The sequence below is a fragment of the Diabrotica undecimpunctata genome, chromosome 5, assembly GCF_040954645.1.
Source record: "Diabrotica undecimpunctata isolate CICGRU chromosome 5, icDiaUnde3, whole genome shotgun sequence".
Lineage (NCBI taxonomy): Eukaryota > Metazoa > Arthropoda > Insecta > Coleoptera > Chrysomelidae > Diabrotica > Diabrotica undecimpunctata.
In genome coordinates, this window is record NC_092807.1 from 12,846,393 (window position 1) to 12,861,946 (window position 15,554).

General features: G+C 33.7%; 1 protein-coding gene across 1 annotated transcript in view; it reads left to right on the forward strand.

The window, feature by feature from the left end:
* Positions 1–15,554, forward strand: part of LRP1 (LDL receptor protein 1) — a 149,284-nt gene that overhangs the window by 66,174 nt on the left and 67,556 nt on the right. The window contains exons 5-10 of the mRNA XM_072531505.1: positions 5,543–5,718; positions 6,173–6,348; positions 8,351–8,583; positions 8,687–8,920; positions 12,680–13,618; positions 14,970–15,268. Of these exons, the coding sequence (XP_072387606.1) occupies positions 5,543–5,718; positions 6,173–6,348; positions 8,351–8,583; positions 8,687–8,920; positions 12,680–13,618; positions 14,970–15,268 (2,057 nt within the window). The remainder of the gene's footprint in view (positions 1–5,542; positions 5,719–6,172; positions 6,349–8,350; positions 8,584–8,686; positions 8,921–12,679; positions 13,619–14,969; positions 15,269–15,554) is intronic.

Here is a 15,554-nt window from a genome sequence, read left to right on the forward strand (position 1 = left end):
CTAAAATGACATGAAAGAGAACTCACCCACATCAACCCCCTAGGCCCCATCCACCAAAACCAAAAAAGTTTAAATTGCAAGCCCCTACTTGTGATACATTATTGAAAAGACTATAAAAAATGCTATCCAATGGTATAAATAATAATTATACAGGGTGAAGTAATAATTGTGAAACTTTGGTTTAAATGCAAAATTTAATGAGGTTTTTGTTGAACTACAAATTTGTTAAGAATGTCAATTAAGTTAATGTTCAAAGGGGGTTCCTTTGTTTTGTAAACAATAATACAGCCTATTTTCAAATTCTGCACGAACTTTGGCAAATGTTGTTCTAGTAATATCGCGACATGCTTGCGTAAGTACTGGAATATATTCGTAATCTAGGTATACCTAACAAATATATCAGCCTCATAAAAATGACGCTACAGGGTTCAAAAGCCACAGTTAGAGTAGATGGGGGGCTGAGTCCCTTATTTGACATCGATCTGGGAATGAGACTAGCTCTATTAGACTAGGCGGGATCTGTAGAAATACAGACCATAATGGACATTTTCCATAGGAAGCTATTTTTTTGCTGGAATCCCTTCAGGATGTGCCCAATATCGATAATCACGATATGCGCCAGTCGCAAACCCTGTGCTAAATTTTTTATTTAACAAAATCTGAAAACAATTGAAAATTTCTCATTTTTTTGCTCCTATTTTCGTTTATAATTCGGAAAATATTGATCCTAGAGAAAAAATTATAAAAAGTTAAAAGTTTCGTTATTCAATTTTACACAATATTTCGTTAACTAGAAATTGAAAATTTAATGTTTATTGTTGAAAACATAGCAATAATTGAAAAAAAAGTACAAAAAATGAAGTTAATCCTTTAAATGTTTTCGACTTTCTAACCTTGACTTACAAGCTCCATATTCCGCCTAGAAAAACTTTTTAATATGTTTAAAACGTGTGCTAAATTTTGTTAAGATCGGTCGGATAGGTTTTGCATAATAATTTTGCAATCCAGTCTACTGGAAAAAAATCGCAAATTTTCAAATTTATAGTAGGCCCTAAATAAGACTTTCAGATAGTTGCAATTTTTTTTACATATAAAGGAAGGCTTAAACTTTCAAACGCATTTTGTAAAATTCAAATCGGTTCACTAGTAGAGCCTAGAAATTTTTTTAAAGTTTTAAACATTTTTTAGGCTTATAAACAAATTAAATAACTTTACGAGCTTTAAACATATCAATTTCAAAATTTATACACTTAAAGAACATAAAAAGACGCTTCTTTAAAAAAAAAAGATACATTCGGCTTACTGGTTGCCGAGATATTGAAGGTCAAAGTTGGCATACATTTGCCGTGTAACCATAAGTGATAGAGGGCTCGTTTTTAAACAAATACCCTCGTCTTGTCAAGTACTTTTTACTCGAACTTTTACTTGTACTCGAAAAATTATTGAAGATTGAGTCAAAATAAAGTTTATTTATGAAAAAAAAAATTTTTTTTCTCGTTCGCCTTTGTTTTAACAATTTAAATTATTTATTAACAATTTATAAATACATATTTGTTTACTAAAAGTAACAGTTTACTTCAATGTATAAATTACAAGCTCAAAAAAAAAATGCATGAAGAAAAAATGCAATTACTTGTTTAACATATGATTATTGTAAATATATGTAATTAAAAATGGTATTTGAAAATATTATATTTGAAATCCTTGTCGTCCGAGACATCGATTCAAAAAAAAAGAGCAAAATTGGTTAACAAGAAGCCGAGATAATGCAATTTTTAGTGCGCGCTATGATTTTAAACTCGCCGATTCACATTTCGAGTGAATGTCCCCCACCACAACCTCTCATGCATTCCGAGCGACATTTTACGCGAAAACGGTTTTTTATTTGTCTTTTTTATGGATGTTGCCATGAAGCGCATTACGTAAAACTTTTCATATAAAAAGTACTTGACAAGACGAGGGTATTTGGTTAAAAACGAGCCCTCTATCACTTGGGGTTACACGGCAAATGTATGCCAACTTTGACCTTCAATATCTCGGCAACCAGTAAGCCGAATGTATCTTTTTTTTTTTTTTTTTAAGAAGCGCCTTTTAATGTTCTTTAAGTGTATAAATTTTGAAATTGATATGTTTAAAGCTCGTAAAGTTATTCAATTTGTTTATAAGCCTAATATATATATATATATATATATATATATATATATATATATATATATATATATATATATATATATATATATATATATATATATATATATATATATATATATATATATAATGTTTAAAACTTCTCTAAATTTCTTTAAAAAATTTCTAGGCTTTTCTAGTGAACCGATTTGAGTTTTACAAAAAGCGTTTGAAAGTTTGAGCCTTCCTTTATGTGTAAAAAAATTTGCAACTATCTGAGGGCCTTATTTATGGCCTACTATAAATTTGAAAATTTGCTATTTTTTTTCAGTAGGCTGGGTTGCAAAATTATTATGCAAAACCTATTCGACCGATCTTAACAAAATTTAGCACACGTTTTAAACATATTAAAAGGTTTTTTTAGGCGGAATATGGAGCTTGTAAGTCAAATTTAGAAAGTCGAAAATATTTAAAGGATTAACTTCATTTTTTTGTACTTTTTTTTCCAATTATTGCTATTTTTTCAACAATAAACATTAAATTTTCAATTTCTAGCTAACGAAATATTGTGTAAAATTGAATAACGAAACTTTTAACTTTTTATAATTTTTTCTCTAGGATCAATATTTTCCGAATTATATACGAAAATAGGAGCAAAAAAATGAGAAATTTTCAATTGTTTTCAGATTTTGTTAAATAAAAAATTTAGCACAGGGTTTGCGACTGGCGCATATTGTGATTATCGATATTGGGCACATCCTTAAGGGATTCCAGCAAAAAAATAGCTTCCTATGGAAAATGTCCAATCCAAAACAGATCCCGCCTAGACTATATAAATACCAAATCAGTGCAAATTGATGTGTTTGCACCGGTACCATAACCAAACTTTTAATGACTTGTCTTTTTAACGATTTTTGAAAACTTCTTTAAATTTTTATGGCAAAAATTGAATCTCTTTTTTTAACGATAGGATCCCTCTTTCGTAGTGGCATTTTTTTTTTAAATTTGACCATAGCTCTGAAGATGGCTTTCTAAGCCGAAAACGCTCACCTAGGAATTAAATACTTTACACAATTTTAAAGTACTTTTCTTTTTAATTCATACATTCATTAATAACCAATTTAATAGTAAATATATATGTTGGTCTGAAACAATTAGTCGTTTAAACAAATTAATTCATTTGTTGGTGTATCTAATCGACAGTGTCTTTAATATGGACTGATTGTTTAAAATTGAGTTTGATTAGTTGATTCGCAGGGAATAGCAATTTCGTTATCTTAAATCTGCGATTTGTAAAGTATAGACAACACTAATTAAAACCGAACTGAAATTGAATCCGAACCTGTCACATGAACTCCACTCTATATGGAAAATTACAAAAAATTTAAACGACAGAGAATAACAAATTCACCTTTAAGAAAAACAGATATGACCTGGTCCCTCACAAACGCAGAAAAAACAACAGTATTTTCGCAGAGCATCTTGCAACTGTGTTCTCAGCACCAGATACTAATAACGATGATATACGAATGTACTTCGAAACTCCATCTCAACTATCTCTTCCTCTGACAGACGTTCGACAACAATAAAAATGCTAATTCCTAAGAAAACTCCTGGTTATGATTTGATAACAGGAGAATTACTTCAGAATCTACCGAGAAAAGCAGAGCTGTTATTAACAATAATACACTCAGGTGCAAAAAAAATCGATCCATGGGTATTATTTGCTGAAAAAAGAAAACGTTTGAAGATATTAGTTTTAAATCAGGTATATATGTAAAAGTATATGTTAGATTAAAATAATTTTTACAGATTATCCAAAAAAATCATTTATTTATAGAGACATACGCCAAAACTCAAAAATACAAGAATATTCAAAACTTTCTGAAATTAAGAAAAACATGAAAAACATTAGGTCCAATGAAAGGAGCAAAAGGTACCACATGCTGATCTAAAATACTTATGTATCTTGCAGCAGTTATAGAACCTCTATCTACAATAACTAAATCAGTATGGGGTTCGGAACTGATACCAGCCCAAACCATAACGGAACCCCCCCGTTAACTTATTCTTTCCGCAATATTACATTGAAAATATCGCTCTCCTTGTATTCTCCAAACCCTTTCTCGGCTGTCTGGTGACCTTAGACAAAATTTGGACTCATCTGAGAACAATACATTGCCCCAATCTGCATCACTCCAGTTTTCATGTTCTCTTGCAAAAGCAAGGCGAGCTCTGCGATGTTCTATGGATAGTATTGGAGATAGGGCTGGCCTTCTGGCTAATAAATGACCTTCTACAAGTTGTCGACGAACTGTCCATCTGCTTAAATCCACATTTCTCACTTCGCTCAGACGCTTTGCCAGTTCAACTGAAGTTAGATGCCGATTTCTCAAACATCATGAGACCAGAAATCGATCATCTCTTTCGGATGTTACCCTTTTACCGGTGTCGCTAAAACGTCGAACTGCTCTTTGAACCGAAGATCGACTAACACCCAACATTTCAGCTGCATAATTTTGGCTACGACCATCTTGAACTAAAGTCACCGCCCTTGCAGCATCTGTCGGAGTTAGAGACATTTAGGAAGGATAATTAAATAAAAATATAACACGTTTTGAAAATAAAATCAAAGCTTCTCTGTCTTTTGTATATTTGGAATAATTCGTCTACAGTCATGTTTGTCCAGTCTCGAATATTTCGCAGCCATGATATAGAAGACCTACCGCAATAATACTTAGAGAACTGTCACTGGCCGGTACCTAACTCACGTTAATTTACTTACAGGCTATTTACTTATTACTCTGTGTATAGGGTAGATTGTAAACATGCAATGCAATAATAATAAAAAAAGTTTGTTCGTACCAGTGGGATAGAATTTCATCCGTTCCATCCAGTTCGATATCGTTCTTTTGGCTGTGCTTACTATGCCAACGAAAGGTTCTAGGTCTATGGATGTTTCTCTTGTCCCTTTCCTGACAAGTAAGTTAGCTTTTTCGTTCCCTTCAATACTAGTATGTCCAAAAACCAAGAATAAACTTACTTTGTTGCTTTTTTCCGATCAGATTCTGAAGACAGTTCCAAATTATTCGATTTGATTTCAGTACCTATAATGCCGCCTGGCTATCCGATGATTTTTACAGATTTGTTCCTGCAATTCCCTTGTATTAGTTTCTGCATCTCTACAGCATAAATTTCTGGAAGATAGTTGAGTTGAGTGATCATCTAGGCTTTCACTAAGGCTTAGTCTTGGTTTTCCTCTGTATACTTTAACTCCAACTCCTTTATCGGTTTTAAAACCGATCCAATTCACCATATTACAAGTTTTTAGAACAAAACTTTACCGTAATAGCTTCTGTAATAGACAGATACTTCCCAATGAGTAATTACGCTTACAATGAACACTTATTTTTAGTTCCTCCTTCGGAACCACCATCTCTAATATTTTCCACCCAAACTGAAATTCGAAGAGTGACGCTGGAGGGCAAGCCTTTTCCTGGTAATTCAACTTTGCGTTTACTGAATAGTAATGCCCTGGAATTCATCCACAGGAACCACACTGTGTGTTACGTGCACCATAATGTAACAAAGGTAAGTACTAGAAGTATTAAAGTTAAGCATATAACAAGACAGTTAATTATTACTTTATGAACGATAACTAATTATGAAATGTCAGTAGAAGGTGAAACACTTGAGCGCACTTTGACCTTTGACCCCTGACGTCACGGCAATGATAGTACCATTCGAACAGCCTGTGATCAGCTTTTGAACAGGTCTTGTACAGGTTTATATCAAGTTCAACAAATTGGTAAGAGTTGAACCTCTTGTACATGTACAAAGCTGTTCAAAATCTATTCAAAAGATGATCACAGGCTATTCGAATTATGACTAGCACTGCTGTGATGCCAGGGGTCAAAGGTTAAAGTGCGCTCAAGTGTCTTACCTTCTACTAATGTTATTGTTAGCGTTAGATATTGGTATTAAAAATGATACCTGTATCAGAAGATATACTTCCAGTTCTATAAAAGTTGTATTCGTGTTTTAGGCTTCGTTTATGTGCGCTAATGTAAACGATTTAAATCAAAGATGGTCTTTGAACGTTGCCTCTCCACTCCTGGAAGTAGATTTGGTACAACAATTGGCATTGGATTGGATCACAGAAAACTGGTATTTTATGGACGATCAACGGGAGATCATCCTTGTGTGTACCCATAACCTAATGTAAGTTTATCTATTTGCTTGTTTCAGTGCATTATTAATTTAAAATTTTCATTTTTGTATCACAGAGCAACGTTTGGGCACGTGTAATACTATACTCTTATTCTTGCGAAGAGATAACAGTTTAAATTCATCTAAAAACAGTGTATTATCGTATAAATTACAATATTTATGTATAGTACTTAATAGTAATAGTACTTAAATTAACAGAACTATTCCTTCGGTAACTCTGGCGAGAAAAAATGAACTTTTAACTCATAGATGCCAATAATTATTAAAATTTAAATGGTTGCAATAAACAATCAAAGACAATTTATAGGTTTAGGTAAAACTAGGTAAAACTTACCGCTGGGTCTAATTACCAGGGTTTGCACTACGAAACAACGAACAAAACCAATTCAATATGCGTGTATGGGTTCACTTGCCGGGTTACGTCTTTTCTTTTCAACGACTGGTGCTCTTCTCTTTAGCGAAATGCATTTCCGAGCCTCAGCGGTACTATTAAGGGATCGGAAGAATACAGGGGAGGAAAAATGTATTGATTCATTTATACAACCATATTTGAATTTAAACACACACACATATATATATATATATATAAATATATATATATATATATAAATATATATTAAGGGATCGGAAGAATACAGAGGAGGAAAAATGTATTGATTCATTTATACAACCATATTTGAATTTAAACACACACACATATATATATATATATATATATATATATATACAAACAACACAGTTTGTTATGGCTGCAGTCAGAAGGTTTGGCCGGGATATTACAGAAACACTCTTTTGACTTTTGGTCTAGCTTTCGGAATTGTTTTATTCCTTCTTCAAGATACTGTAATTAGAAGAATGTGTAAATATTTACAACATATCACAAATTGTCAGTGATATGTTGTAAATATTTACACATTCTTCTAATTACAGTGTCTTGAAGAAGCAATAAAACAATTCCGAAAGCTAGACCAAAAGTCAAAAGAGTGTTTCTGTAATATCCCAGCCAAACCTTCTGACTGCAGCCCTAATAAACTGTGTTGTTTGTTTATATCGACAGTCAATAATATCCAGTATTTCTTGTATATATATATATATATATATATATATATATATATATATATATATTAACAACCTAAAACTAAAATTATTATTATAATTAGAAAATAAACTCAACTGTTTAACCAGGTTGAACCGCGTAGAATATTTGAGTACACCGAGCTTTCGACTTCCTCTCTGGAGTTTTCATCAGGACTTCAGGTGTCTCAGTCTCCTGAGATTCCTATTTTCATAGGCATAATCAGTGAACACTACAATGATGCTCATTAGGTATCTCTTACATATGATGAATTAGTATTTTACTTACTAAGTGAGGATGTTTGTCAAAATGTTTGAAAATGAAGAATTTATACATAACAATAAATAAAAACTGAAACTAAGGCACAGATATTAAACATATTTGACGTCAATAATTTAAAATTAAAGTCTATAATGTTAAAACTAAATATTTTTTTTTATATCTGACAGATTTATACTTCTTCTTCTTCTTTTTGGCTTTTATTCTACTGAATAATCAGCCAGTACATTTGTTTTGTTAATTTTTGGGCCACTGTCGTGAGTCTGAGAATATATCTCATGCCCTATTATCAATTATCAGTGAATATAGACATTTTTTCTACATATCTACATTTTATTTATGTTTTCCAATTGAAGTAAGGTTAGACATTTATTTGATGTACAATTTTGTTTTATATAAATAGTAAAATTTTTTGGTCATTATCATAATAAGTTAAACAGTTTAAGTAGTTTATCAGCAATTAACATTATTAATAAATTAATCGACAGATCTTAGGCAAAACTGTTAACTTTGGTTCTTCTATTCTTGTCCAAGGTTAGTAAATAGGAGTATATTTCACTCAAATGTTTAATATCTGATTTTTTGTTGATACAATTATCACATTCTGTTATGGTTCATTGGTACTTCTTCTTGGTTTAGGTGGTGTAATATTCTTGTCGAGTACGACCTGAGCAAACCAAGAGCAATTACGTTGGATCCAACAAGCGGCTACCTGTTTTTCACAAAATGGGGACATTCTTCTCCTATGCTCGAACGTGTAAATATGGACGGTACCGACAGAAGATCCATTGTAGATCATACAATTGTTTATCCGTACGGTGTATCAGTAGATTTTCCGACCAAAAGAGTCTATTGGGTGGATACATACTTAGGTAAGTTCGATTTATATAACAGGTCAAGATAGAACGAGGTAATCAAAATGAAAAACGTCGTGCGTTTGTCAAAGTTACTGAAATACATCATTTTTGTTTTTAGATTATGTGGAAAGGGTCGACTATGATGGACGAAACCGAAAAACGGTACTAAGAGGTACTAAAGTACAAAATTTATATGGAATTACCGTGTTCCAAAATAGTATCTTTGTGTCTTCGTGGTATAATAACAGTATATTGGAGCTGCATAAGTTTAAGCACGAAGAAAAGAGCGTCGTTGTTAATATTAGTAGACCTTTTAATGTATACGTTTTCCACAGACAGCGCCAACCAGATGGTAAGCATCTTTTTTATTCTTTTTTTTTTATAATTTTATAATATAATTAATGCAGGCATCATTATTAGATATTATTTCATGTTTTAAGGTTAGTATTTCAGTGTAATGATTACTGTACCGGCTGATCTACTTCTGTGACAAAGTTCGTTATATCTGTTATTATAGGTGTTCAATTTTTCACATGCAAAAAACAATATTATATTTTTCGCTATATCATTTCTATAATTACCAACCTTAATATCAAAATCATTACTTAAACCAATCCTTAGTAATAATTCCTCCTACCTATTTTTATTCCCACCTGCGAGAAGTAAAGACATTTTTGGACAATGCAAAACAAATCGTTCTAACTTACCTATTGGTTCCTGTAGAGAACAGACGTGTTTTTCGGCTCTCTTAATTTGATTCCCGTAGAAGATACACGCTTTTTCTCCGCTCTCTCGATTGCCGTCTACCATAGAGCAAAGACGTTTTTTCTCTTCGTGGCCGTCGACTATGCTTAAATTCTTTTTTTCTCCTTTTGGACTATTTCAAACGCAAAAGTGACGTGTACACGTGAACTAGCTACAGATAAACACCGTGAAGCCGTTAAAAGACAACTCGAGTTCATATGAGAAATGTACCTTGTGTGATTCTATTGTGAGTGTATATAGCAGTGATATTGGTACGCGTTTTTATAAACTTACTTCAATCACTGTCTGTATAACATTTAATTACCTCTCCGAATTATTTTGAACTATTGCTACACCCCTAATAATTCTGAAATTATTTTATTAATTTCGCGTAATGTACAGCTGGTTGCTAAAAAAACTGATACGACTCTTAAGCGTATTTTGTAAAAAATTGAGAAGTGTATTTTGGAGGATAAATACTTATTATTTACATACTGTCACTGTCACTGCCAAATCTTAAAATTTGTCAGATAACTTATTCTCTTCAACCTCAAAAAATGGCTCCACATGCTAGAAAAGAACTAAAAGCAAGAATTGTATCGAAATTAGAAGAACCATTTTAACGTAAACTGAAGAACAGTTTTTAATATTAATAAAAAATGGAGAGAACAAGAAACTCGCTAAAGAAAGCAAGGTTCTGGAAGACCAAAAATATCTACCGCTCATGAAGATCGTACGCTTTTGGAGAGGTTACAAGAGAATCCTTTTGAAGATGCGAAAACTGCAAGAATTATGTCAAAGTTTCCGGGAAGAAAGACAACAACTTGGCGCAGAATTAAAGCATCGCGTCTTAGGTACCGAACTGCAGCAAAAAACAAGCTCTTACACCATAACAGAAGCAATCAAGAAATATTTGCTTTAAATCATCAGCTACAAAATCAAGATTTTTGAGATAGGGTAATATTTACAGATGAGAAAATTTTTCAATCTTCTAAAAAAGGCAAATTTGGGGCGTATAAACCAGATAATAATAGATTTAATCCTCTATATTTTGATAGATATCGAGCAGCTTGTCATTTTAGCGCCAATGTATGGGGATGGATTTCATCTAGAGGAATGGGAATTGTATGGCGTATTGATGGCAGGTTTGTTGGGCAGACTTATCTGATCATTCTAGAAAACTTCATGTTTCGCAGTGTAGAACAGTTGTATCCAGAAAATAATTTTATCCTCCAACAAGATAATTGTCCTGTTCACACGGCAAATATAATAAACCAGTGGCTCCAGAATAACAACATCGAAACCTTACCATGGCCCAGCTACAGTCCAGATTTAAACCCAATCGAGAATGTGTGAGGGGTTATTATAAAACGATTGTATCGGCGTAATTTTATACCTCAAAATGCTGAAGAGCTGTGGCACGGTGTACAACAGGTTTAGAAAGAGCTCTCTGAAAAAGATAATTTCATAGTTCCTTTCACTCAGATGGACTGAAGACTACAAGCTGTTCAATGCTGATGAAGATATTACAAAATATTAATTTTATTTTTTTTTTGTTACAATTCTTACATTATTATATTGTTGAGTTAAGTCGTTTGTTTTATTCCTTAATAATATAAAAATAATAACAACAACCCTATTTTATGTAAAAACTATCATTCATATATTCTTTATAAAATGCAGGAATTCAAAATAATATGAAAATTTAGACCTTAATAATTTTTACAATTATTTATGAATTAACATATGTAATCAATTGTTTGTTATTTGTTTGTTTATTTTATTATTTGTCTGTCATAATAAATATAATATAATGTCGAGCCAATCAAAGACACTGCTCAAAATGATCAAATCTTACTAAGAGACGTATCAGTTTTTTAGGAACCAGTTGTACATGACCTTAATTGTGTAATAGGAGATACCAGAAAAGTTATTAGTTTATGATGGTGATATAAAATACAGGGTAATGCATTTAAAAATCCTAAGCAAATAGTGGGGCTAGTGGGTAGGAACTCTTTCTGGATAGCCCTATCGAGGGAAGTGAATAAATCCCTGCCGTCCGCAGATTGCAGGTGTTTCCTGACATGGAAAACTAGTACCTGCTAAGGGTCCCTTGTCCAGGGTCATGGATGAAGTCCACAACGGCATCCTTGGCGGAGAAGAAAGTCTTCACAACAGTTTGGAGGGAGGAAGTGGCAGCCCCTGGTTTTAGGGTTGTTATAAAATCAAACCTGGAAATCGGCTGTTGGTGTTTCAGTATTTGTATTGAGCGGAAGTCGTGTAGGCCAGAACGGTCAATACATAACAGTACCCGGTGCGGTGGTAACCACCTAAACAGCGTGTATACAGCGGTGTAGAAAGCCAAGGGAATGACTGCTGTAATATTTTTCCCAGGATTATTTTATTATTATGATTAAGGAACTAAATGGTGTCCCCGATTACGGGCGTTTCTTAAATGAGGCAGGGGTGCGAAGAATGTCCCACTTGTCCAAATTTGATATCGAAATGAGATGTAGAATAGGCACATGGAGTTTATATGAACCCGGAAAAATGAACACAAGAGAGGTTTGTAAATATGTTAGCGCTGTATGGCAGGTATCTGAACGAGTTGTAATGATTCAGTTGAACGCGAAATCCAAAAACATAAATTGTGAAAAAAAGTGAACTTGATGTCGTCCAACCGCCTTGTTGGAGAACGTCCTCAATTACGATAAGCATCGTGTCTAGGTCTCCATTCTAAAATTTTCTTGTTCCATCTTCCATCTCTGACTCTTAACATATCCTGCCCAGTTCTATTTCAGCTTTGTAATTCTTTTAATGGCGTCCGTAATACCAGTTTTTCTGGTTTTTTGATTTGAAACTCTGTCTCTGCCAGGCGTCACCTTCTCCAGGCTTTTTGTTGTTCTTCATACCTTTTAACGCTGATTTAATTTCCTCTTCGGTTATATCTGGAAGTTCCTCTGATCCTTCATTTTGTATTTTTGCATTTTGATATTTCTCAACAAATCTCAACATTTTTATAAATTTTGACAATCATTTAAAAACTATGGCACAAACAGGTCGTTACTTTTGTACCTCTTTTCAATTATACAGGGCGTTGAACTTGTTACGATTTTTATTGAAATTTAGTTACAACTTTTTAAATACCCTGTATAACACAAAACAACTTTGTATTATTGTAACGAGTCCCTGTAATGAATATTTAAGGCCCTGTATATTTATGACTAATTTTAAAATGCGAGCTTACAGCTATTTTTATAAATAACTTTTTTTGGTATCTCCTATAATAACAAATATAAAGGGCTTCGTCACGTGAGTTGATCACCCTGTATATTTTGGTAATGGTACTATATATTTTAATTTTTAGTTGCCCATCCATGCAAGACTATGAACGACTGTGATCACCTCTGCATCCCGACGTGGAACGGTGCCATAGCCATCAAGAAGTGCATTTGCGCAACAGGTTACACGCTGACCGACCAAAGAAGATGCTCGAAAGAATTGCCTTCTACTTTTTTACTAGTATCTAAAAGCCGTCCGTTTTCAATAAGAGGTATAGATTTGAATACCGGGAATGAAACGATAGTTCCTATTATGAACATTGGCAGGCCTAAAGGGCTGGATTTCGACGTGAAAACTAAAAGTATATTTTTCGCCGATGCGCTGAGCTTGACAGTTAACCAAGTACCTGTTATCAATACCACAGATGTAAAAGTCCTATTAAAAAACGTAGTTTGTGATGGTCTTGCTTTCGACTGGATATCCAGGAATATATACTGGACAAGCCTTGAGAAAGGAAGCATTAGCGTCACCAAATTAGCGAACACTTCTATTACAAGAACTCTCATAGAAAGTAGCAATTACAGTCCTACTTCTATAGCTGTAGATCCTTACAACGGTGTAATGTATTGGGCCGATTGGTCCAGTTTATCTCCAGAAAAAGGTCGTATAGATACGGCTAATATGGATGGTACAAATAAAAGAGCATTTTTAGTCGAAAAAATACATTGGCCCACTGGATTGGCCATCGATTACCAGACTAAAAGGATATTTTGGGGTGATAAACACCTTAAAATCATACAAAGTGTCGATTTTAACGGAAAAGATCAAAGAACTGAAACTATAGGCGGAGTGGATTCTCCAGTTAGCCTGGCTATTGGTGCAGGAGCTACGAAGAATCTGTATTTTATTGAGATGGCCAAAGGTGCTATAATGGCCTACAGAAACGACACGGGAGCTAGAAAAGTTTACGTTGGAAATTTGCCTATTTTTGATATCAAACTCTTCGATGAGCAAGCACAAAAAGGTAAGTAGTACTAGTGATCTATTCATATATTTAACAAGAAACTGTTCTTTTTAGATCATCTGTTCATCACCTTTGGTTTCTCTTGTCAGTCTTCGTCAATCATCACAGCTGGTCAATCTTGTTTGTCCATTATTGATCTTTTTTTCTTATCAGACGACCGACCCATCTCCATTTCAGTTTTACCACCTTTATAAGTCTTTCCCCTTCGTTTTTCTCTAAGATCTTCGTTTCATCTATGTTATTCCAATCATTGACTTCCTTTTAGGTTATATGTGTTATCTCCTTTGGTTTCTCTTATCAGTATTCGTCAATCATCACAGCTGGATAATCTTTGTTGTCCACTTTGGATCTTTTTTTCTTGTCGCAAGACCAACCCATCTCCATTTTAGTTTTGGCACGTTCTCTGTCTTTTGCTTTCGTTTTTCTTCAAAGATCTTCGTTTCTTTTTCAATTTTTGTATTATTTCAACCAAAGACTTCCTTTTAGCTCATTTGTCCTATAGTCTTTGGCTTTTCTTATCAATCTTCGTCAATTATCCCAGCTGGACAATCTTTTTTGTCCATTTTTTATCTCTTTTTCTTGTCAGACGACCGAGTCATCTCCATTTCAGTTTTACCACCTTGTATAAGTGTTTTTCCTTCGTTATTCGTCCAAGATAATCGTTTCTTTCTCGATCTCTGTGTCATTCCAACCATAGACTTTTTTTTAGGGCATCTTTTTATTTTCTTTGATTTTTCTTGCTAGTCAGCGTTAATCATCACAGCTAGACAAAATCTTTTTTGTCCACTTTTGATCTTTTTTCTTCTCAGACCACCGATCCATCTCCATTTTAGTTTTGCCACCTTCTCTCAGTCTTTTTCTTTCGGTTTTCTTCCAAGATCTATATTTTTCTTCCTCGATTTCTGTGTTATTTCAAACATTTTATTCCTTTTAGATCATCTGGACAATCTTTTTTGTCTATTTTTGATCTTATTTCTTGTCAGACAACCGACCCATCTCCATTTCAGTTTTACTACCTTTTATAAGTCTTTCCCCTTCTTTTTTCTTCCAAGATCTTCGCGTCTTTTTCGATCTCTGGATCATTTCAACCATAGACTTAATTTTAGGTCATCCAGCCCTTATCTGTGTTACTGCAGCCATAGATCCTTCCATTTTTCTGGACTCTATTTAACTTCATTATGGATGATTTTGTTATAGTTAAATTTGCCACTTAGTTACGAACTGGGAAAGTTCTTAAGTACGGGGTAATTTTAAACTCTTTTTAAAGTTTAAAACTTTGGAATATCGAATCGATATCTTTAAACACATTTAAATTTCATACATTTGTACTATTAAATTCTGTAAATTTTAGGCGATAACGATTGTTCTGTGTCGACATGTCCCGAACTATGTCTACCACTACCTGACCACGGTTCCACGTGCGCATGCTCCGATGGATATCAGTGGACGAATGGCAGCTGTATCAAAGCGGCTAACGTTACAGCGCCCCCTAGCTGTCCTCCACAAATGTTTCAATGTACTCAAAAGAGGCACTGCATCCCTAATGCGTACCTGTGTGATACGGTTGACAATTGCGGAGACGGTTCTGATGAGTTACTCGAGCCGGGTGGTCCCTGTCACAATGTGACCTGTGGAGAAAATCAACTTAAGGTAAGAAAAATCAGTAGTCTTTTATTTTGATAATATCGATAATATTTTATGAATGTTTATTTATATAATTACTGAGATTTTTCTAAGTATATATTCGTATATCGGCGTAGTTTTCTGTCCTCAACAGTCGCTCTTCAGGTCAGAAAATAAAACAACAGTTTCTTCTAAACACCAAATGCCCCAGGGAATAAGTGTGGCGGGCAGAACACGAGCTGAATGAGCTCCCAGAGTGTAGGAGAGTCTAGACGAACTCGTGAAGGACTAAGAGCGATGAAAAACCTCACAT